Raw genomic sequence first — 24350 nt, 5'->3', positions numbered from 1 at the left:
CCCTCGGGTAAGTTGTATCCACCATATCCACACCTCATCACCTGGAAGAGATACTGTCATGCTGGAAGGCATGTGAGACAGAGACTGTGTTTTTATATTTCTAGTAATCATTTGCTTTCAATTTTAACTTTGTCATTTACCCAGCTTTTTCAATATATTAGTGTTCTTCCTACATTGAATCATTTTGTCTTCTTTGCAGGAAGCTTTCTTTGGGAAAGACCTATTAGATACCAGTAGACAAACCAAGTTGAGCCTAGATAATTTACCTGAAGAATCACTTCCACTCTCGTGTAAAACAAATCTGACCACCAATTTCCTGGATCCTACATCTGACCCCCTTCTTAGCTCAACCTCCACTCCAGCTCAGGCAAAACTGGGACCTCAAGGTATACAAAACTAAAGTTAGTGATAATTCAGTAGTCTGATTTTGTTGTTGCAGCTGAAGCTTTTCCACGCTCTTTTCCACTTTTCTCACAATGTTTATCTGATATATTTTTCATCATTCTGGATATTAACTGTCCTTGTGAAGCTAAGTGACATTGATAATCAGTGATACTCAGCTTAAGGGCTCCAGCTGTTTCAGAAAGAGCAGTGGATGGCACAACAACTGGCACTTAATGCAAATCTGAAACTCCTTGACTGTAATGTCTATGTCTATAAAATCTGTGAAAATCAATACTGTGTAAAAATAGGCATACAGATCCATTATAGAAGATGACAAAAATACTCTAATTAAAAGATATTTTTAGTAGTGCCGTGAACATTCGTTGAATGAATATCATCCAACTTTTATTTTCTTTAATGTTTTAGATTATTTTAGTTTGCCAGTCTCCTCAGAATTTTTGGTTCACCATGTCCTTTCTGAACATGAGTGCCCTTTCCAGGTACAGTTTGTAGGCCCTAGGCAATCTGTTGCTGTTGCAAAACTTCACTGAAGTTACTGCTGAGAGTTTTGCAAATAGCCAGAGGGTTATAAAGTGCTGCTGAAAGGGGAGCTTCACACAGGCAATTAAAAGCGAAAACCTTACTGTCCTCCTTAAAATTATTTTTTCTCTGTGTCTTATAGTATATCCTGTTAGCTAGAGGTGTCTTACCATTTTGTATTTTTTAAAAAATATTTCTTTTGTATATTAGTTAATTTGTGGCTTATATTTCAGCTTGTCCTCCCAAGTTTTTCTGTCTAAAAATATTTACACATGTTGGTACAGTTTCCCATGTCCAGAGAGTAATTTGAAAAAAGGTCGCTTATTTGTGATTGTTACTCAGTGAAAATCTGCTAAATGAAAAGCAGAAGGCTACATTATAATTAAACATCGCTTGTCATACAGTTGAAATTGTGAGTAATAGAGAATGCAAAAGTTAACTTCCCCTGAAGGGGAAACCACTGCAAATGGAGTGTTTCAAGGTCTGTATTTCATTGGTTCCAACACTACAAGAAGATATGCTCACACAGCCTTTTTTTCACCCTAGCATTCTTTTGAAGCCAGAGAAATACAGATTCAGAAGTCTTCGCTGGCCTATCCAACTGCAAATTAAAGTCACTAATGTTGATGTATTATGGTAGTATAAGGTTTTAGAAATCTGTTAATTTAATTTTCTGTTTTCCCAACATTTGAAAGGAATTTTTTTTGAAAAGTGTTTTTATGAATAAGCAAAATTGTAAAACTTTGTCATTTCCTTCTCATTCAGAAGTAAATCATAATGAGGTGGCTATTAGTAAATAAATCACTAGCAATGGTTTTCGTGGATAACCTACTGTCTTTCCCATTTTATATATGAGAGACTTAAAGGACAGTGCTTTCTGGCCATAGGAATGTTCTCAACAATTGTGTCTCAACTGTTCAGATTTCCAGCCAAAATTGTGTCCAGATGGAGCTGTTTGTTGTAGTTGGAGCACCAGTGGGTGAAGTCATCTGTCAGTATTGATCAGTTCCAGTGCAGTTTTTCTTAACTCTTTCATTGTGACTTTGTGGGAGGCAGTTAGTTCCACAATAGCATCCGCATATGTGAGAGACAGATTCATTTTGAGTGGTGGAGACCCTGGTAAATTGGTTAACTGCTGAGCTAGCAACAGTCACATCTTCCCTTCTGGCTCGTATTGCAGAGGAGCTGGAGGCGAGAACAGTGTCCTAGAGCAGCTGTGATATTTCGTCGTATCAATACAGACCTGACTTTGAAGCAGAAACAACATGAACTGCTTTATTCACTGCACTGGGAGGCTGTAGGACTCTTGTGTTATTTTCCTACAGTGCCATTTCTCACAAGGACTGCTGACTCCTGTGAGAGTCCTTGCTTAACTGGTGGATAGGTCTTTTCCACAAGGAAAATGTTCTTCTCTTAGTAACTCCACTTGTTTAATCCCAGGATTAAGGGTTAGATACTCTTGTTCATCTTCCAAAGAGTTGTCAAGCATCTAAAGAAGTTATCCTGTTTGCTTTGCTTTTCAACATGTTCATAGGCCTGCTGGGGAGTTGAAAGTGATGTGTTCAGTCTGCTCATGAACTGAGAGTGCATTTCAGTGACATGTTCTGTGACTGTTTATTCTTAGAGCTTGGTTAAGGATAGCTGAAGCTTTTGCTAGACAAGATTGCAGTAGTGATGGGTATTGGCAGAACTGGCCAGAAGAGGGTTTTTGGAGTACTTTGTTTACTATTAATTTATAGTAGCTGTGACTGAAGTGAGCTTTAGGCTCCCAGTTCTGATTTCTGTCTGGCAAAGAGGTTGCAGTTTTTGTTTTCAGTTACAAGACTCACATTTCCTGTGGTTTTATAACGTGTGGCACAATTTACAGTGTATTCTGCATGGGACCAACCCTGAAAATAATTTCCAAGACAGTGCTAGAATAGAGTGCGAAGGCTTGCTCACTGCAACACAGAGCATCAGATCGCCAGGGTCTCCATGGCTGTTCATGGGTAAAGTTTAAGGTGCTGATTAGAATCTGTTGCATCCTGAGCAGTCAGAGAACTGTCTACATCTCTCTTGAGTTTCTTGACCTGGGTGTGTCTGAGAAGGAGGCCACTGGCGAGGTGTATTCTGTGAAGTCTCTGCCAACGTGATCTTTCCTTTAGTTTGAAATAGCTTAAATTCAGTGTATCTTTTTTCTACAGATGCTGAAAAAGTCATCTGTTCAAGCAGGGTCACCAGAGAACGCTAAAGAAATTCTTCCTAGACAGGAGAGGTGTTGTCTGAGTCTCTGTGCAGCTGGTTCAAATGCTGCTGGGACATTTTATAACTAGATATGTTATTGAGTGATTAAACATCTCAGGGTGGCTGCAGCTTTGGGAGAGGTGTTTTTATTCTTTCAAAACTTCATAAATAAATAAAAGTAAATGCATTGGAGGAATCAGGATCACGAGATAGCAATAGAACTGTGCTCTCTTAGAGATCTAGCATTACAAGCAAATAATTTTCCTTTCTGCTTTGTCTTAGTTTTCATCTCCTTTCTGAAAGAGTCAAATTAATGAGCAGTATTGAGCTATTTGTTTGGCAGCAGATGTCAACCAGCTATTGATTCTGATCTGAAGCAGCTGACTAAAGTGATTCAGTTGTTTCCAAGATAATATTTATCACACATAGAATTAAAATTAGGAAAAAATAGAAGAAAAATGTAAAAGTATGCTTTAGATTAGATGTCTAATATGAGACTTGCAGATGATAGCATCTAGCCCTCTGCTATGACCAACACTCAGCCCTTTTATAGACTTAACAAGCTCCATTTTGAAAGCAGGTAGCTTTTTTCCAACCTACTAATCTCATCAGAAGGCCATTACAGAATCTGATTGCCTTAATGGTTAGGAGCCCTCTAATTTGAAGCCTGAATTTATTCACAGCCAGTTTGTAGCTGTGGGTGGTAAACTCTTCAGTTATATCCTTCCAGCTGAGCTCTTTCTAGCTACTTATTCAATATATTTGTATTCAAATTAGGAGTTGAATTCTTAAGGTCTGTTCCCAAGCACATTACTAAGAACTGTGGAGAAAAACACCATAACATAAAATACTACAGAAGAATTAAAGTCTGCTAAATACAGTCTTGGTGCTTCCTTCATAAAGGCTTTTTTCTCCCTGATACTTAACCTGCCTTCTGGTAGGAATTGAGAAAAGTTAAAGAATTGCTAAAGTCAATCCTTTGCCTACCAGCCCGTTGAAGTCATTAACATCATTAACATCACCTTGCGGTGCCTGGTGTTAGTTAGTTACTTGCATAATCAGACCAGATTGCCAGAAGGAAAACAAGTGGGGGGAGGAGGGGGAAGAACCAAAAGCCCAAAACAAACCACCAAAAGCCCAACAACTAGGCTCTGTTTAAAATGTTACATTTCATAGTACTTGTTATCAGGTTGCCCTGGTTTCGGCTTGGGGTAGAGCAAATTTTTTCCTTCTTAGTAGTTAGAACAGTGCTGTGTTTTGGATTCAATATGGACTTAGTATGAGAAGAATGTTGATAATATACTAATGTTTTTAGTTGTTGCAGAGAAATCAAGGGATTTTCAACTTCCCATGTCCTGCTAGTGCACAGGTGCTCAAGAAGCTGGGAGGGATATAGGAAGTATATAGATAAAGGCTGACCGGAAAGCTTGCTTGCTCTCTTCCAGCATTGTGGTTTCAGGATTTTCTCTCCTCTGGGATCTCTAACCAGGAATTTGAACACAAAGTAACTATACTCGTAAAGTGATGTGGTTTTGAGGAGCTTTTTAAACTTCTGTTCATATTAGTAGGAGCCATATTCTTTTTTGTGTGTAAATGAACTGGTCTGCACTTGACACATTGATCCATATAGCTGAGTGGCAAACAAAACCCATGATTTTATTAGGGTGGTATCATCTAGTCTGCATTACAAAGGATAAAAGTAAAGAATAAAAATACTAAAGTCAGGAAAAATAATTTTAGTTCTGACTTTCAGTAATTGTAGAAGGGAAGAGAATTGTCTTTGAGAAACAGCAGAAGGAACTTATAGTTCATAGTAAAATTGAGCATCTTTGAAAGTAGCCTCATGATACAAATAAATCCTTGGCACCAGGCCTCTGAATTAAGCTAGAAGTATTTTCCTGGGGCAGTTGGGTTGTAACAATGGGAAGGATACCTGTGTATGTTTGAAATTTGTTTCTCCTTTCACTTTCTGGTCCCTCTTCAACCTGCCCATATTTGTTCTCCACATTGTACATTTTATGATTTGTATTAACCCTTTTTCTCTGTTTAATTATATGCACATTTACCATCTCATGTTGTATTGGTCTGGCAATGATTGCTTGTGTAGTCATGATAGTCTGCACTGCTTCTGAAAAATATTTTTCTCAACTTTTTTTTATTTGTCAAACAATTTTCTTAAAATGTTGCACATCTGTAATAATCCTAAAAAGCTAGTTAATAAAACCAGATGGGCCATTTGGAGTAATTTCTCTCTAATGAATTTGATGTTAAGAAGATAATCATATCCAGAATTTATTAATGTTCCTAGGACCAGGCCAGTTTTTCCTAGATGACAAACAAACATGACATTTCTACCTCTGGCTGTTCTCACTTCAGGATTTCTTCTGATCTTAAAAATAGCATCTCCAATTTCCATTTACTTACTACTGTGTCTTATTCTTACATTTTACTTCCTTATCAGGGTGTAGTAACTGGCAGCCCTGTAGTGGTAAGAAAGATAGGGGTGGTAAAAGAAGTAACTCATCACTTTCTTATGTTTTGGGGTTTTTTTTTTAAATATTTCCTGTTGATTTGCTGTGAGCTGTGTCCTTTACAAAACCTGTTTGTTGACTTACATTCATAGGCCTTTGTGTCTTAGAGGGTGCAAGTTCTCACCTAGGTCTTGGTTTTTTTCCTCCTAAAATCATTCAGGCTTTCTTCCACATGACTGATTACATTATCACTTTTACTGTATTGTATTGGAGAAAATACTGAACAACGTAAGCCTGTGAAGATGGCTGTAGTACTGGCTCAGAGGGGATGCTAGTCAGCACAGTGTCTCACCCCAGAATGACTTGCAGTACATAACACACTATAGAAGGCCCTTATAGCCTTCTAGTCTGTGTTTGAGTTTATAGCTCAAGCTATAGTATGTCATCAGAGTCATGTATAAATGCCATGACTGGTTGATTTTATTTATTGCCTTTTACACAGGTAGCACTGATGATCCTTTAGCTGATCTTTCTGAGGTCTTAAATACTGATGATGATATTCTTGGAATACTTTCTGATGATTTGGTAAAGTCTGGAGATCATTCGGGTATGTATGTTTATAAGGTCTCTCCGGTATTTGTTTTCTTTTTTTTTTTTCTTTTTTATAGATGTCTTTGTTTTATATCTATAGGTTATGCTAGGTGATTTCAGATACAATTTTCTTATCTTAAGAATACCTTGGTTTGAGATGATTTTATTGTCTCCTACCAAAAAAAATCCCCAACCTTTTCAACATTTTGTTTTACTTGGCTCTTTGCTTTGCTGCTAAAGAGAGAATAAAATGTAGCTGCCGTTGTCTATCATACCTGCGTAGCTTTTTTCAGCATGCAGCTTTTTCTTTACTTTTTTTTTGTTTTCGTGTTATAATCATCCATTTTATCTGGTTTGGGTCCTGTAGGTCTTGATTTATGCACTTTCCAGGTTGAGAACTCACCCTCCCCATTTGGTAAGAAACTAAACAGTGGATGATCCATGGTTAGAAGTAGTTATCTTTCCTAGTGGTTTTAGCTGAAAGAACTGCATGTGTAGAAATTAGTACTCCTTTACTGTGTCACTAATTCATGCTTTCATTTTCTACTCTTTCTGTGGTGTTTGAGTCTAACACAACCTATAAACTCTGCACTCTCCATATAAGAGTACTACATAAAGTTTTGCTTACAGCTTTTAAAAACCTTTCTGAGTTCCTGTGTTTCATGATACAAAACCACGCATTTTCTTGTTGACACTGTTAATTTTAATATTACTTCTAGTAGTAGTGTGTAGTTTTTATCATAGTGGTATCTTCTGTAAATTAAAAGCATTTTAACAATGTGAGTATATTAAAGCATGAATAAAGCAGTCAGCATCAGTCTTTGTTTCCAATGGATGATGATTCATCACTTTATGTAAAACACAGGTTGACAATAAGTAGAACGGCATGTTTCATTATTTTAAATTTGTTTATATTTGGTATCTAATACAGAAATATGTTTTAAATACTGAAGTGTGTAGTTCTTTTTTTTCAAAAGTCTTTCTCATTTGAGAGATTTATTGACTTGTAAAGCATGTAGTAAGTTATGTTTTCTCAGTACCAGCAAATCACTTTGATGTAACTCACTAGTTGTGTTTGATACAGAAACTGCTATGACTTGTTTGATATTGACTGCACTTCAACAGCACTTCAGTAGATATTTAATGTAATACTGTAAGAACATATGGGGTGAACCTTAAGGTATCTGAGAAAGAATTATATTGTCTACCAGTGTGATTGTTTTTAAAATGTGAAAAACAGTTATAGTGGAACTATACACTGAGAACTATACACTCAAAAACATTCTGTACCTAAACTCAGTAGCCTTTATTTCCCATTATTCCAGTTGCATTCTATTCAATTGACATCCCTCAAACAATACAGTAAACTGGTGGTAAATAGTGGGCAGTTTTGGTTACTTTTTCTAATGAATGTCTTATTTTGCCTTGCCTTTCACATCTTAGAAAGTCTTGGTTTAGTTGACAGCTCAGCTCTAGGGAGAAAAAGGTTGTGCTCTTTATTCTATACCAATAAATTTTACTATTTATGTCTAATTTAATATTATTCTTCCTTCAGCTGGATTGGATATTGGTCCCATCTCTGATGATCCTTCTTCTCTGCCTCAGTCAAATGTCAACCAGAGTTCACGGCCGCTGAGTGAAGAACAGTTGGATGGAATCCTAAGTCCAGAACTAGACAAAATGGTCACAGATGGTAATTTTTTTGTCCTTGGTCTTGGTCTTATAGAAAACTTAAGTAAATATCTTCTCTATTTTTCTCAAATTGCTTATCTGTGTATTGTAACATACCTATTTGGACTTGGTTGCAGAATTAATTTCATTGCATCTTTTGATGATTATTCATTCTGTGTTGTATTTACTTTGTCCAGGTGCTATTCTTGGCAAACTGTACAAAATCCCAGGTACGTGTTCTAATCTTTGTTGTCTTTTATAGAATACAGTTTGTAAACAATGCCAGCCAACTCATGCACAGTGTTTTTGCAGAGCTAGGAGGAAAGGATGTTGAAGATCTGTTCACAGCTGTATTAAGTCCAGCAACCACACAACCAGCTCCTTTGCCACAGCCTCCACCTCCACCACAACTTATGTCTCTGCACAGTCAAGGTATGTTTCTTTGTTACTTTAAAAACAGCAGCCTGATCAGGAGAATTGTGCATCTTTTAAATACTGATGTGAAAGTAGGACACTCCTTACTTTCTGCTACTGTTAATTTGTCGAATCTGCCATTGTTAATTTATGAAATACTATTCTAAAACTGTTCTGAAGGGGGTATGTGATTAAGGTGCACCTAAATATTGCTAATAGAAAAGGACATTCATTTTAGATTTTTCTGACATATTGGAGCTTTTCTTTTAGCTGACACCTTCATAGTTTTGAAATTAGGCTGTGATTTTATTCTTTTAAATACTTTTAAGTACCTCTTCAAGGGTAAGGAAAGAGTGTATAAAAGTGATTTACTGAGTCTTAATTTCCTTTAAGAATTCAGTTTAAGAATTCAGCTGGTCCTACCTAAATAATAGAGAGAAGGCTAAGTAATTTTGAAATGTATCTGGGAGATTATAATTTTTCTTTGTTACTACTAAAATTATCATGAGTTAATTCAGCATATTCTTGCTCTTATATTGAAAGCAAGGGGCAGATTGGTTTTATTTATTGTTGTTACTAGTAAAGCTTTTTTTTTTTTTTAAGCAGTATATATGAGCATAATTAAATGCACTTGTTTCTCATCAGACATCACCTCTAGTGAATTTTCCCTGAGCTCATGTAAAGAGTGCCCATTCTGCTATACTGGTACTACAAAAAGTAGTATGCAAATTGATTTCATCGGTGAATTAATCATAAGAAGGAAAATTATTGGTTTCCTAGATGGATAAATTTCCATGGAAAGGAAAGACTTCAAAAAGTCTCAGAAAGGCAAGACTTTAAAGCAAATAATGAGGTGATTTAAAGCAAAAGATAATATAGATATCATTGCCTGTTTCCCAGTTACTGGAGTACTTGGAGATAACTTCAGCATTTGAGCTCTGTAAGATTGTTTAACTTCTCCCTGTGGGAACTGCCACAATTACAAAGTTTTAGATTTATAATTTGGTTCAGTTATGGTGTAATGATCCACATGTTTCTGTGAGATAAGTGGTTCAGTAATGGGGAAGCTTGCATGAAATTTGAGCAATTTCGAATAAAATTAATGCTCTCTTCTCATAAAGACACGTGATTCTACAGTGCAAACCAGAGGCCTGACTCTCCATCCTGTTTGTTTGCCACGTCTTCACAGTTACTGTATGCTATCTATTTAGCAGCTATAATAAAGCACGTTCTCTTAAATACTGAGTTACTTTCATCCAAACTATACTTTCTGCATAGTGTATGTAACCTGTAGATCAGAAGACAGTATCCTAAAGCATGAGAGAATGAATCAGTGTCATCCTACAGATGCATCTAATTCCTTGAGCTACTTCTGTGCCTTTAAGAAAATATGGGGACAAGAGTTATAATCACACTTAAATGACAGGGATTCAAAGGGCAGTGTTAATTCTGTGTAAGAACATCTGCAAATACCATCTGCTGGAATGAATCTGCCTGTGCCACATTTGTAATCAAATAAATAAAATTTTCTGCCTTCGTACTACTAGGCTGGACATGTAATTAGAAAATGTTGGTGCTCATTTGACTAGATTTATCTGTTTCATTGGTTACAAATTAGGGAGTTAGTAGATAATGAGGCTTACTTTGGTACACTGCTCAGAAAGTCTCAGAAGAGGAAATGTTTAATTCAGGTGGCTAGTGATAATTCTGCAAGGACTGAAAATAACCTTCTCCATGCTTGCTGCTTGGATCTGGATATGACAGACCTTTACCCTTTAAGAATATACCTAGTATATACCTAGAATATACCTAGTATCAAGTACCATAGCATGGGCTACTGCGGAAGTTTTGGAAATCCATTTTTTAAAAACTTGATTTTTCGGATAAGGAAAAAAAAAATCTGTGCAGGGATGTCATATAGTAGAAGAGAATCCTTAAGCTTGTAGGGAAGCAATGTAAACTGCTTTAAAATCTTAAAGCAATTAGTATTTGTCAGGTGAGACGTCATGTTTTCACTGGAAACTTCTACCTGTACCTTAAAAGTCGTCACCCTTTAAAACAGTAATTTAAACTTCTTCCTTCCAGGAGAGAATGCATTTCCAAGAGTCCCCCTTATGAATGGTCTGATTGGTCCTAACCCTCATCTCCCTCATACAGCTTTGGCTGCTGCAGGTGGACTGGGCACTTTCTCTCCCATTACACAGCAACCATATGCTGATACCAGGTAAGTCAAGATGGGAAAAAAAAAAATATCTATGGTTTAGCATTTGTCGCTTGGGAGGTGGTGGTGTTGCTAATACTGTGATGTTATTTAGTTCTTGACAGCCACTACAAAAACTTCTGTATTCTTGCAGCCTGTTCACTACTGAAATAGCAAACAGAATAAGTACTTTGCTAATTGTTGTTTGTTGGTGTCTTTTTATGTATATTGAGAGCAATCTATCTATAAAACAAAACCCTTTTCTGATTTGTCAGGGATAAGAATCCAGCGTTCAATCCAATGGTAAGTGATCCGAACAGCTCATGGGCACCATCTGCTCCACCTTTGGAAGGTGAGGGAGATACAATGTCCAATGCTCAAAGAAGCACTCTTAAGTGGGAAAAAGAAGAAGCTTTGGGTGAAATGGCAACAGTAGCACCTGTTCTCTATACAAATATCAACTTTCCTAACCTGAAGGAGGAATTCCCAGGTGAGTGATTTACTGCATAAAGTTACTTTGTAGAAATTTATGCATCTTGATTTGAAAGAATGTAAAACAGACTTATCGAAGCCTTGTGTATTAATGCATTTTTTGATTGCAGACTGGGCTACAAGAGTGAAACAGATTGCTAAACTGTGGAGGAAGGCAAGCTCACAGGAGAGGGCTCCATATGTGGTAAGAACAATTACCACCTGCATTTGCATACTTCCAGCAAGCATATATTTAATCTATAAGGTTTTCATTTTGTTTTTTTTAACTAAATTAAGTTCTAGGGTTAGTGAAAGTTCACTTACTGCAAGAATTCCCTTTTAACTCTGAATACTTTTACCTCTATTCTTTGCTTTTCAGTCTTGGAATGAACTCTATTAGTATTGTGCAATCTAAAGACATCAGCTGAGATGAGAACATTTGTGGTTCCCACTGCTCTTTGCTACATTTGATGCATGCCGCAAGTCTTATTTGCTCTGTCTCTTTCTGTACAGGATCTTGCCAGATTCTTCAGAAGAGTAATAACATCATTATGTGACTTTGCTCTCTTTCCATCTTCCCTTCTCACTAGTCTTCTTTTTTGCCCCATTAGAGTTACTGAAGTCTCACCTGTTAAACTAACCATTCCAGAGGCATAAGTGCTCACGTCCCTACTTTATTCATTTTCTTCTACTCCTGTGTTCTTGCCTTACTGCTCCCCTTCACTACTTACTCTCTTCTATTGCTCTGCGGCGGAAACTCTTTTAATATCTTCCGTGTTGCAGGGAGTGTGAAGGATTCCATTTTTCTCTCCAAAAACACTCACCTTCTTCACATCTAAGTCAAGCGAACACACAGATTTGTAGTAGATATCTGGAGTTACATGGTCATTGATTGCGTTCTGTAAAACTTCTGCCATTAAAAGGGTGACTTTTATGCTTTGTTGAAACTTCTTGTTGAAGGCTGTCCACATCCAAATCTCAAAACCTAATTATTTATTCTTTTTGACCTTCACAGCCACTGTTAGCAAATGTACTTTTCTTTAATTTCATGTCACATCTCCATTCTCTCCTGGTTCTCATTTTTTCTGTGTCTTCACAACAGCAATTGGGTGATCGTTCTCACTTTTATAGATTTCTGTGGATTTCGCAGGGTTATGTTTTCAGTCTCTTAGCCTCCTGCCACCTGCACTTTTTTTTAATATAGTCCAGTTAGTAAGCAAATCTGATTCCCATGCATGTTGATGATTCAGAGCTTAACAGTGTCAACATCATCTCCCACTGTCCAAATTAAAAAATCCCCTTATCTCTCTGACACCTTTTAGAGGATAAAACATTACCCCAGACTAAATGCTGGAAGTGGAGTTCTCGATCTTTCTGAACCCCTTTACACTTGAAAGAATAATTCTCTATTGTCTTTTCTGTATCACTGAGGCATCATCATTACTGTTTTTCATTCAGGCCTGTAACTTCAGTGTCTCTGGACCTCTGTGTCATCTTGTCCATGCTATATTTAATCTTGGCGATTGCTTCTGTGTAGTATTTGTAAGATACTGTCCACCTACATGGGTGGGTTTTTTGTCCAGGCATGCATCACTTTACAACTATTTCTATTACTGATTTTTTTTATTTTTCGTTGTTCTTAACAAATGCAGTCCTCTTCTCCTGCTGGATGTTCAAAAAGCAGCTGAAAAAATTATTTTTTTCATGTTCGGGAAGAAGGTGCATGCACGTGCACACACATGCACACATGAGTATTTACATAGCAAGAAGCAGTTATTTCCTTACAGAAGTTACAGTCCATGTACTCTTGCCATTCAGCTGTTGCTAGTGTTCCTGGCATTGTGCATGCAAGGGAGCTGCTGTGATACCTCTCCTGAGGACTTGCACTCTGTGGGGATTGAATAAAGGCTACCTTAGAAATTAAATTGAGAAGAGTGTTAGTAAATTTTCACTGTAGGCTTTTTACTTTCCATAGTATGTGCAATCCCATCACTTATAGGGGAAAATTACACTAATTTTCATGCTGCTGTCATGGTGCTCTCATCCATGTCACTGTTTCATTGTTGGAGGGGAGGGAAGGATTAAAGCCTTTCCTGCTAGGCAACCCCAACTTGACAACTCCAAATAGAATTGTGAAAACGAAGATGTGAGGGTTTGATTCAGGAAAGGATTCACATCCTAGATTGATGGTAAAACAGACTCTTTGAAACTTCCATTAGATGCTTTAAAGTGTCAGTATGGCTGTAAAATGCCTCATTGAAGAGGAATTGCTGTTCTTCTATCCAATTTTTCCTGATCCATAAGCCCATATCCTATGTTTATACTGCTAACTTAACACCGACTGAGATCTATAGAGGTTATTTAATGGAGTAGACTGTATTTTTCTTGTCATTGAAGTTCTCCACATTAGTGGCCTTTATTGATCCAACCATCATCTGCTGTGCTCATGTCTTCAGATTGCAGACCACATCAATATGTGATTTGAAAGGTAAACTGGTGGGATTCATGCTTTTTTGGCACAGCACAGTACCTGAACAGGCACTCCCAATGTATAGAAAACCTCTGCAGCTAATAGTGCCTTAGTTCTTTCCATGTATGTTATATGCAGAATTTCTATAGAGATGAAGTATTTTCAGTCTGGAATTCCTTTTGAAGAGCATAATTTAGTTTTGACAAGCATGTGTGTGATTAAAACAGGATGCACAAATAATTTGGTGATAGTTTGTGGGAATAACAGATGCAGTGTTCACACTTAGCAGAAGGAAATAAGGCTAACTGCATTTTTTTTAATCTTTTCCCAGCAAAAAGCCAGAGATAATAGAGCTGCTTTGCGCATCAATAAAGTACAGATGTCAAATGATTCCATGAAAAGGCAGCAGCAACAGGATAGCATTGATCCTAGCTCACGCATCGACTCTGACCTCTTTAAAGATCCATTAAAACAGAGGGAATCAGAACATGAGCAGGAATGGAAGTTCAGACAGGTATGTTACATTTAGGATGTTTTCTTATTTTTCTACCAGCTTTGTATTGCATTGTTGGAATCTGTTTTAATAAAATCAGTTTTAATATTTCTTTGTAGAAGAGTATAAGGTCAGCCATTCTGCACAGGAAGAAAACATGCTGTCAGAAGAGAAGCTGCTTGTAAATGTTAGAAAACTGTGGTTTAAGACTTTGACTCTTACATCCTGCCTATTAGAGAATAGGTTATTCTTTCTCTGTATGGCAGTCTAGTGCAGTAGTTTGTTTTTATATACCCTATATTGCAGTAACCTTGTCCTGCAGACTGCTGCTTCAAATTGGGGTGGTTGTCTCTCATAATGTGAGCCATTATGCCTCGTATCAGTGCTGCATGTGTCAGTAACCTTCCGTCTTCAGAGTATTAGGTTGGAAAGCAGTGCTGCTCTTGAGGCAACTGGGAAATGCTTCTTCCCAGGCAATCAAGGGGCATGTCAAGGTAATTGAACTTTACAAATAGCTAGACCCTCTGCTCCCATTGCATTTAAAATTTGCAATTTGCAGTTATTTATAATTGATCTTTGATGTGTCCAAAAGTTTTAATTATAGATTCAGTCATCAGAAAGATTTTTGTATACCCTGATCTTAGAAGTGTACCCTTTTTACTCATAATTTTAAAACAGCAAATGCGTCAAAAGAGTAAGCAGCAAGCCAAAATAGAAGCCACTCAGAAGCTTGAACAAGTGAAAAATGAGCAGCAACAACAACAGCAGCAGCAACAGCAGCAGCAGCAGTTTGGTTCACAACAGCTTCTGAACCAGTCTGGCTCAGACACACCTAGCAGTGGGATCCAGAGCCCCTTAACGCCACAGACTGGCAATGGAAGCATGTCTCCTGCACAACAGACATTCCATAAGGATCTATTTACAAAGCAGCAGCTACCTGCTACACCTACATCAGCATCCTCAGATGATGTGTTCCTAAAACCACAAGCTCCACCCCCTACTCCCACCCGAATCCCAGTACATGATTCACTGTCTCAGACTCAGACTCCTCAGACATCATCACAACAGATGTTTTCTCCAGGTTCCACAAACACAAGACCTCCTTCTCCAATGGATCCGTATGCTAAAATGGTGGGAACACCTAGACCAGCACCCATTAACCAAAACTTTGTTAGAAGGAATACCATTGCACCATTAGATACCTGCGCACCACAGTCATCCATATCTAGGCCTGTTCAGGTAACTGAACCATCAGGAAGCAGGCCTTCACCTGTCAGGGATTCATGTTCTTCATCTCCTGGTAGCAGTGATCCCTATGCAAAGCCACCAGACACACCCAGGCCTGTCATAGCATCGGAGCAGTTCTCCAAACCGTTGGGGGTCCCAAGATCACCCATAGTTATGGAACAGTCAGGGAAGGTTCCTTTAACAGCTGGAAGCAGTGATCCGTTTACTAAGCCGGCTCCTAGAACAGATACATTTCAGAGACAGAGAGTAACTTCTGCTGATGCGTATGCACGGCCACCGTTGACTCCTACTCCTACTCCTACTCCTGTTGATGGTAGCCCTGGACCTTTTAAAACTCCTTTGCGCCCACCTCAGTCCCCACAAGATCCTTATGCATCGATGCCAGCTACACCAAGGCGTGTTGCTGTTGATCCATATGAAAGGCCCGCTTTGACACCAAGGCCAGTGGATAACTTTTCCCATAACCAGCCTAATGATCCATACAGCCAGCCTCCCCTGACTCCCCATCCTGCAATAAAGGAGACTTTTGCCCATCCACCCCGGATAGTACGACAACAGAGTGATTCTTTCCCGCCATCTGGACCCATTTCAAGGCCAGCTTCTCAGGACCCTTACTCCCAGCCTCCAGGTACTCCTCGGCCAGTTGCTGATCCCTATGCCCAACCTCCAGGAACTCCTCGGCCCACCACAGTGGACCCATATATGCAGCAACCACCAACACCAAGACCTGCTCAGCCAGCAGATTTATTTACTCAGTCCCCAGCAAATCAGAGACATTCTGATCCATATGCCCAACCTCCTGGAACACCAAGGCCAGTTCTTAATGATCCTTATTCTCAGCAACCAGCAACTCCAAGGCCAGGGATTCCAGAGAGCTTTAACAGACCTGCAGTGACAAGACCAGGACTAATACCAAATAGAGATCCTTTCCTGCAGACACCACAGAACAGGTTGCAGGGCACTTTTGTCAGGCCATCAGATCCATGTTCTCAAACTCCCAGACCTGCAGGACCTGCAATAACAGATTCATTTAGCCATGGTCCAGCTGCTCCAGCACGTGACCCATATGATCAACCACCAATGACTCCAAGACCTCAGCCAGAATCTTTTGGAACTGGACAGCTGGCCCATGATGCCACTGAACAGCCACGGCCTGGATCTGAGGGCAACTTCAGTGCATCTGGAAATTCTCCACTGAGTTCTCAAGGACAACAGTTTCCCAAAGTTTCACAAGTTCCTGGCCCGGCACCCACTACAGGAGTAACAGATACACAGAATACCATGAATATGTCTCAAGCAGATACTGAGAAGCTAAGACAGGTGAGAATAAAGTCTAATACTGATGGTATTAGAATTTTATAAGTAGAAGAATTTCCCCCATTCTTGTTAATATTTGAAGTTTCTTGCCATTAAACATTGCTGTGTAATGTAGAATTATTTTCATTCGCTTTTCTAGGTTAATTTGGTCCTCCTGGATAGAACCACAATATATAGAATATAGAAACATCAGTAATTTTTAAGGAGTTTGGACAAGATCCAAAAAGGAAGCAAAAGACATCTTTGAAGTCACTGAAGATGTAGATGATTGGTCTGTAATAGCTCTTTTATCTACAGTGCGAGAAATAAAATACACCTTGAAAGGACAGTTAATTCTATCCTATAGTAAATGAGATGTAGAACTGATTGTCCAGTGACTTGCTCACTGACCAAAAAGGGAGTATAGGTGAAGATCTCAGGCTGGACATCTAACTTTTCAGTTGGCAGACATGTTGAGGTGAATGCTACCATTGGTCACTGCAGTTCTTGAGGCACATTCACTCCAGGTTTTTATCAGTGAAGGTTTGGCAAACAGCTCTTGCTGAATTACATTCAGCTTGTGGACAGCTGCTCAGTCTTTTGTTTGGAAGGAGCAGTGGGAAGTGGATTTAGTGGAAAAAATGGTAGTATTTATCTTAGAGAGTCAGAGGAGATTCTACAGCTTTGGGGTAAACCTCTTGTTGAATTTTCTTGAGTGGACCTCTAGTCACCGTTCTCCCTCAAAATACACTTTTTCTTGTGGTAAAAGGGCCTGCGTTATTGGAATAGAAAAAAGGAAGGAGAGTTGCTTGCATATTAATGGATAAAATGTAAATTGATAAAAAGACCACTTCAAGAAGAGGTCTGGAGATTAAGTTGTGTTATCAGCATCTTGCACTGTTTGATCCCTCTTCTAATTTCTGAGATTATTATGGTAGTTTATAATATTTTTCTGTAACAATTGAAGAATTTTTTTCCTCCAAAAGGCTTAACCTGTAGCAAATGAAAAATTTGTTTCCTTCAAAAGGCTTAACCTAGCAGAGTGTAACACTTCAAAATATGTCAATTGCAGTGTCAAGCACAATTTATTTTTTTTTTAAACAGCGCCAGAAATTACGTGAAATTATTCTACAGCAACAGCAGCAGAAAAAGAATGCTGTTCGTCAGGAAAAAGCCTTGCAGGATGCAGCAGCTCCTACCCATGCAACTCCTCTTCAGCATTGGCAGCAAGACAACTTAAACCAGATTTTTAACCGCCCTCCTCCTCCGTATCCTGGGAATATTCGGTCCTCTGTTGTGCCTCCAGGTGGGCCACGGTTCACCGTATACCCAAAAGATCAACGTGGACCATTTCCTGCTGATGGGCAGTTCAACAGACCCCAGTTTCCAGGTGATATGAATGCTATGGGGATGAGACCTCATGGTCTTAGGTAAGCTCTTTGATCTCTTAAAACCAGGATATTACAGGGGTAGTTCTACATTTACATAAATTGTTAGATAAAGGGGTTTTCATTGATGAAAATCTGCACTGACTACAGTAGCTGGTAATCTTCCTTAAGTCAGTATGTACAGTGAGTTTTCCTGTAAGTATCTGTAACATTAGAATGCATTTTACACTAACACTGTTTTCACTTGTCATTTATTGGGAATTAATCAGAAGTAGCAATGGAGAAATTGTAATAGTCATGAAGGTTACATGACTCAAAATGTCTTGTCACCCATGGTTTTGGGGCATTTCTGTCTTTTTTAAAAAAAGTGAAAGGTCTGACTTTAGCTTTGATGTCTTAATAATGAGCAAATGTAATATTATTGTTTTCGTTTATAATAAACATGTAATCAAATGTCAGCTTCTGTGCCATATTTACAGTGAATGCTATGATGTAAAATGGATACCAGTTTTCATCCATTGTCATCTCAGGAATTATGATTTTCAATATTTGGTATTTATTTCAGTAATTTCTAAAGCCACACCATATTATTTTTTACACTGAGTTGCATTAACATGTAGTTTATTTACTAAGGTAGTTCTTACTGTCAGTTTTCTATCCATTATTATAATTGGAATTGAAAACAGGTTGTTTATTAAACATAATTAAAGCAATTATTTTATTGTCATAAAGCTAATTTAAATGTAAGCATAATTAGTCAAAATATTTATTTAAATATCTTAATGAATGTGTCATGTAAAGCATTTTGGTGAATAGTTATTTAGTCAAATATGCCAGACTAGGCGGTTATTTAGTCTTTCATTCTTCATTTTAGGTATGGGTTTCCAGGAGGTGGCCATGGTCCACCATCAGGTCAAGAACGTTTCCTCAGTCCTCAGCAACCAATGCAACGCCCTGGAGTTCCACCACAGCTGAGAAGATCACTGTCTATTGATATGCCCCGGCCGGTGAACAATGCACAAATAAATAATACATCTGGGATCTCTCAACATTTTGCTCCACAGGGAATTCCAGTTCAGCAGCACAATATATTGGGTCAGGCATTTATCGAGTTACGTCACAGAGCTCCTGATGGGAGGCCAAGATTGCCTTTTAATCCTTCTGCTGCAAATGTTATGGATGCAGCAGCACAACATCAACGACATGCAGGGTTTATACCCAGGCAGGAGTTTCCAGGCCCGAGACAGCCAGAACCACTGAGACATAATTCTCAAGGTATGCCTAACCAGTTGCAGATGTCTACAAGTTTGGAGCATGTGTCACAATCCCAGCAGGATCAAATCAATCCTGACAACCCACCTGCACTTGTAATACGTTCTCTAAGTCATCCACCAGTTGCTGATGCATTCCCAGGACCATCTTTGTCTACATCTGCACCAAGTGATGAATCTGCAAATTTACAGATTCCCAACCAGCCAAGTGATGGTCTAGAAGAAAAGCTTGATCCTGATGATCCTGCTGTAAAAGATTTGGATGTGAAAGACCTTGACGGGGTTGAAGTCAAGGATTTAGATGATGAGGATCTGGAAAATTTGAATCTAGACACAGAGGATGGGAAAGGAGATGAACTGGACACTTTAGATAATTTGGAAACCAATGATCCTCACCTCGATGATCTTCTAAGATCTGGGGAATTTGATATAATTGCATACACAGACCCAGACCTTGATGTGGGGGATAAGAAAGGAATGTTTAATGAAGAACTAGACCTTAGTGTCCCCATTGATGACAAACTAGATATCCAGGGCAAGACAGAAGAACCAAAACAGAAAGAACAAGGTGATAGAACTGTTTCCACTCCAGAGACCCAGCCTCCACAGGAGAAATCCACTACAGAAAATGAAATTAAAACAGAAGTACTTTCCCCAAACACTCAGGAGGAAAAGAGAAATGAAAACGAAAAAAGTGATGGAAGTGCTGAATCCACAAGTACTCAACAGGCTGCTGAAGTGGAGTTGAAGGATGGAGAAAAGGCTCCTGCACAGCCTGCTAACCCAGAATTCCCTGACAAAACTACTACTGTTCCTAATCAAGAAACAACTGTGCCTAGTCCAGATGCTCAGGGATCTGCTCCACTGCCTGTTCAAGGAGCAGTAAGTTCCTGTAGTATTTCTGGGTCCACCCCAGTCCTCTCAAGTTTGCTGGCTAATGAAAGCTCAGATAATGCTGAAGCAAGGACTCTAGGATCTCCATCTCAGACTTTGCCAACAACACAAATGAACCATGCATCAGGTATTCCACAAACACTAATGACACCTGGTGGACAGATCTTGGAAAACACTTTAAATTCAAATTTAACCATGGTTCCACGAATGAACCATAATTTTTCTCAAGGGTCACCAAATCCAGGATTTATTCAGGGTCAAACATCTAATCATAACTTTGGGACAGGACAGACATCTAATCAAACTGTGGCTGTAACAAACCGTCCGGGTCCTAGTGGCATATCTGGTCCCCAACAGATAATGCTCCCTCAACCATTAGCTCAACAACAAAATCGAGAGAGACCGCTTCTGCTAGAGGAACAGCCACTTCTTCTGCAGGACCTTTTGGATCAGGAAAGACAGGAGCAGCAGCAGCAACGACAGATGCAGGCCATGATTCGCCAACGTTCAGAGCCATTTTTCCCCAATATTGGTACGTGGGTGATCTATTTGTTTGTGTCCTGGTTATTTTTTTTAAAATGCAACAGTAAATAGTTAAATAATCCATAGCACTGAAAGAAGCAGGTAGATACATGGAGCTTGAAGATAGCATAACAAAAACCAACCTGCCTAGAAGGTACAAAATGGGAGTATGGAAATTGAGCATGCAGATGGAATTCTGAACTCTCTGGCAAGGATCCTGTTGACATAACCAGGATCAGGGTAACTCTGTGTTACTGCTCATTTTCCTGACATCAGCTCTGTTGCATATTTTCTTTATACTTTAGATTCTCCTATGTGATAGATAGTAAATGCACCCTTTGTAAACAAATGATCAAGTGCAGTAGCTGACCTTTGGATAGTTGGTCTATCAATTTTCTGTTTATGGTTGGTTTATTACATTGTTTTTCAGTGTTTAGTGTGTCTCAAGGAAAGGGATCATCAAAAGCTTGTATTACTAACTCACAATCTAGGCAAGGCCCAGAAACATCACAAATAATTCTGCTGTACTAGAAGTGATCAAGAGAGACTGTCATTTCCTGTTTAATATAACATAGCAGTTTGAGCATTCAGATCAAAACCATCACTATCATTTAATTGTTATTAATGAAATGTGAAATTTTGAGAAATGTATTAGTTGTAATAACACTGGCCATCAAGGCTGTTTGTTCAAAAGACAAATTTAACCTACCTCCTAAGTCACAGTTCCACATTTGTAGTGTGGCTAGAATGTGCTGTAGCCACCCTAGGTGGCTAAGATGACCTCCAGAGGTCCCTTCCAACCTCAACCGTTTTATATTCCTATTTATCCTGCTCTGTGTGAGGCATCTAACAGGAGAGACAGCAAAAAGGCAGAGTTCACCATGTTTATGGTCTTCTCAGATGCTGTATGGGGTGTGTGCCTTTCTGCGTGTAGTGCTACTGGTAACTACGGAGCAACTAAACTGTTTTCCTAGTACATTAGTGGTGGTATGTCAGTTTTGCCAACTGAACTCACAGAAACAACTCTTATTCCTAATTCTTAAACCTATAAATAGAATTTATTAATCTGTTGAATCACAGGCCAAATTCTGTTTAGACCTCTTCTCAGATGACCTGCTTTTCTTTGTATGTTGTGGCTGAAAGCAAAGAACAGTTGCTGCTGGAGTAACTCTCCTTAGAGGATATATGAAACTACATATTAACCATTAATTTTGAAGTGGAGAGGACAAGTAATGTGAAATAATAGTAAATTATGTTGTTTTACTGATTATTTATGCATGAACCAGGTCTATACAAGTTGGTTCCAGTTAATAACTTATGTTCAGCTATGTAATTCACTTTTACTGTTTTTCTTTTATAGACTTTGATGCAATTACTGATCCCATAATGAAAGCAAAAATGGTAGCTCTTAAGGGGATCAATAAAGTCATGGCACAGAGTAACATGGGGATGCCACCAATGGTTATGAACAGGTAGGCAACACTTGATACTGTTCTTTAGGGCTACAATATGTAAAAGGAAATGATAGAGCACGGGAACTGAAAAAATTTAAAAGTGGAAAAAGATCTTTCTGTCATGTAGTTCATAGTCCATGCTAATACAAGATTATCTCCCAAGAATAAAACCAGTGTGGCAGTAGAAACTACAAAAAGTATTAGAACGCATCAGACGTGTTCCAGTTGTAATGTCATTGGTCAGTACAGCTTCACTGTTGATGCTTTTCTTGTTTTCCCACTTACTGATTATATAATGGCACATTTCCCATGCATTGTGTTTGAAAACTGTTGATGGCCATGTAACAGTTAAACTTCCATGTTGCAGCATATCATTGAATGCTAAATATAATTAAGATTTAGCCCAAGTAATGGAATTTTCATCCTCTTCAGATGCATTCTGAGGACAAAAGGAGCTATGAACTGTGCAGGCATCACACTGTGGCTGCCTTTACCACAGGTGGGGTGTCTATGGGCCAGAAAGGATCTGCACCTTTTCTTTTTATGTGACCCTTAAAACAGTGTGTAGTATATGAACACATACTTCAGTGTTATATGTTAATATGTGGCTTACCAGAGGTTATCCAACTCTAGTTGACAGGGCTGGTGACCATGATAGCTAAATCTTTTAAATTGGGGTGGTTTTTTATATCATAATGTACTAAAATACAAGTAGATACCTTTTTTTGGTGAGTCTTCATTGTTTTAGCACAGTACATCATGTTTACTTCATCTCTCTGGAAAGTGTAAAATACAATCATTTCAACCAAGGGCAAAGTTGTAGCATCAAACAAGAACTAATACTCTCCAGATGCTGAAAAAGTTTGGTACAGAGGTTCAAGTAAATGTATACAAAATATTTGGATACTGTGTGTAAGTTTAGTGTAACACAAAAGGTTGTCTCTTCCCTAAAATACCCACTAGTTTTTTTATTTCGCTTTCTGTTTATATATCAATAGGTTTCCCTTTATGGGTCAGCCAGTGCCAGGGGCTCAGACCAGTGAAGGCCAAAATCATATGCAGCAGGCAATTACACAGGTAATATAAAGTGACAAGGGAGTTAAACAAAAGTGTTTAATAATGATAACCAGTTTGGGGAGGTTTAATTGAATCTTGATTTAATATCCTTGTCTGTATGTTTTACTGAAATTTATAGGACGGAAGTTTGACACCTCAGATTTCTAGACCTAATCCTCCCAATTTTGGTCCTGGTTTTGTCAGTAAGTACAGTTTTAATAAATTATTGTATGTTGATGTTTCATTCTACAGATTCCTGTCTCTCAAAAACTCATCCTTTTAAAATTGAGTCATTTCATCATTATAATACCAACTAATAAAGGGATGCATAGTAAATGCTATTAATGTTTTTTCGAGAAGCTGTCCTCAAACACTATAAGGAAAGAGGGAAACAGAGCAAATAGAAAATTAGCATTATTTGGATTTGTGTGAGAATAGTAATCTATTAACTGACAGACTGCCATGTCAAAAACCTTGTCTTTTACAACCTGTTGTTGTAATATTCTGAGCTCAGTGAGAACAACAGTCTATATTGATGGGAGGTTTTTTATTTCAGAAGCAAAAAGTTTTGTGCAGCATCATGGCCATTTAACAAATACCAATAAAAGTTTTTGAGGCATTGGTTAAGCAGGACTGGCTGGGAACCACAGTTGTTGAAAGCAGAAATATATAGCACCAGTATTTTGCATTCCTTGTTTCTGGTTGTCCTAGATCTCTGTGATCATAGAGACTAAATCCTAGTTCTATGCTAAGAAAGATTTATTAGCCAAAATTAAAACTGAGCATATGCTGGGAGAGGGAGACCACATGTACAGAAGTGTTTCTATTGCTGAAAAAACTTTACTTGATATTTATGAATAAGGAACAGAAGTAAATGCCTTCACCTTATCCAGAAACTGGAGTAGCAGCACTGAGTATGCAATAAGGAGCTTTTGCAATATTATCTCTATGAATTTCTGGTGAGATTTGACATGGCACTCAGCGGTGGCCTCGCTCTGGTTGGGGAGGTGTGGTTCTGAGCACTTGAGAAAATCTGTTTCTCATTTCAGTAGTAGTTATTCTTACCTGGAACTTGTTAATATTTCATTGCTTTCATTTGCATTTTCATGTTGCTCCCATCTGCACTTACTCATTATCATTTCTACTCAATTGTCCCTTCAGGTTATGTGATTAGTTTCGCAGAATTTATCATTGAAAGAATGAGCACCCCTCAAGACTGTAGACTCTCTGAATTGATTTAGCTGAGCCATTGGAGTCAATGGCTGTTGCTACCACAGTGACTGGTAAAGTAGA

General features: G+C 38.4%; 1 protein-coding gene across 10 annotated transcripts in view; it reads left to right on the top strand.

Moving 5' to 3' along the window:
* Positions 1 to 24350, top strand: part of KMT2C (lysine methyltransferase 2C) — a 201583-nt gene that overhangs the window by 151673 nt on the left and 25560 nt on the right. For 9 of the 10 annotated variants that reach the window (XM_074899892.1, XM_074899899.1, XM_074899900.1 and 6 more), the window contains 16 exons: positions 200 to 386; positions 6121 to 6225; positions 6577 to 6624; positions 7765 to 7902; positions 8078 to 8110; positions 8193 to 8312; positions 10380 to 10518; positions 10770 to 10984; positions 11097 to 11170; positions 13767 to 13949; positions 14607 to 16496; positions 17577 to 17902; positions 18735 to 20557; positions 21908 to 22019; positions 23000 to 23078; positions 23197 to 23260. In XM_074899892.1, the coding sequence (XP_074755993.1) occupies positions 200 to 386; positions 6121 to 6225; positions 6577 to 6624; positions 7765 to 7902; positions 8078 to 8110; positions 8193 to 8312; positions 10380 to 10518; positions 10770 to 10984; positions 11097 to 11170; positions 13767 to 13949; positions 14607 to 16496; positions 17577 to 17902; positions 18735 to 20557; positions 21908 to 22019; positions 23000 to 23078; positions 23197 to 23260 (5536 nt within the window). The remainder of the gene's footprint in view (positions 1 to 199; positions 387 to 6120; positions 6226 to 6576; positions 6625 to 7764; positions 7903 to 8077; positions 8111 to 8192; positions 8313 to 10379; positions 10519 to 10769; positions 10985 to 11096; positions 11171 to 13766; positions 13950 to 14606; positions 16497 to 17576; positions 17903 to 18734; positions 20558 to 21907; positions 22020 to 22999; positions 23079 to 23196; positions 23261 to 24350) is intronic. The other variant, XM_074899897.1, reaches the window with a different exon arrangement.

This window comes from Athene noctua, chromosome 2 (assembly GCF_965140245.1).
Source record: "Athene noctua chromosome 2, bAthNoc1.hap1.1, whole genome shotgun sequence".
Classification (NCBI taxonomy): Eukaryota; Metazoa; Chordata; class Aves; order Strigiformes; family Strigidae; genus Athene; species Athene noctua.
The sequence above is the reverse complement of the archived record's forward strand: the minus strand, read 5'-3'. Positions and strand labels throughout refer to the sequence as shown.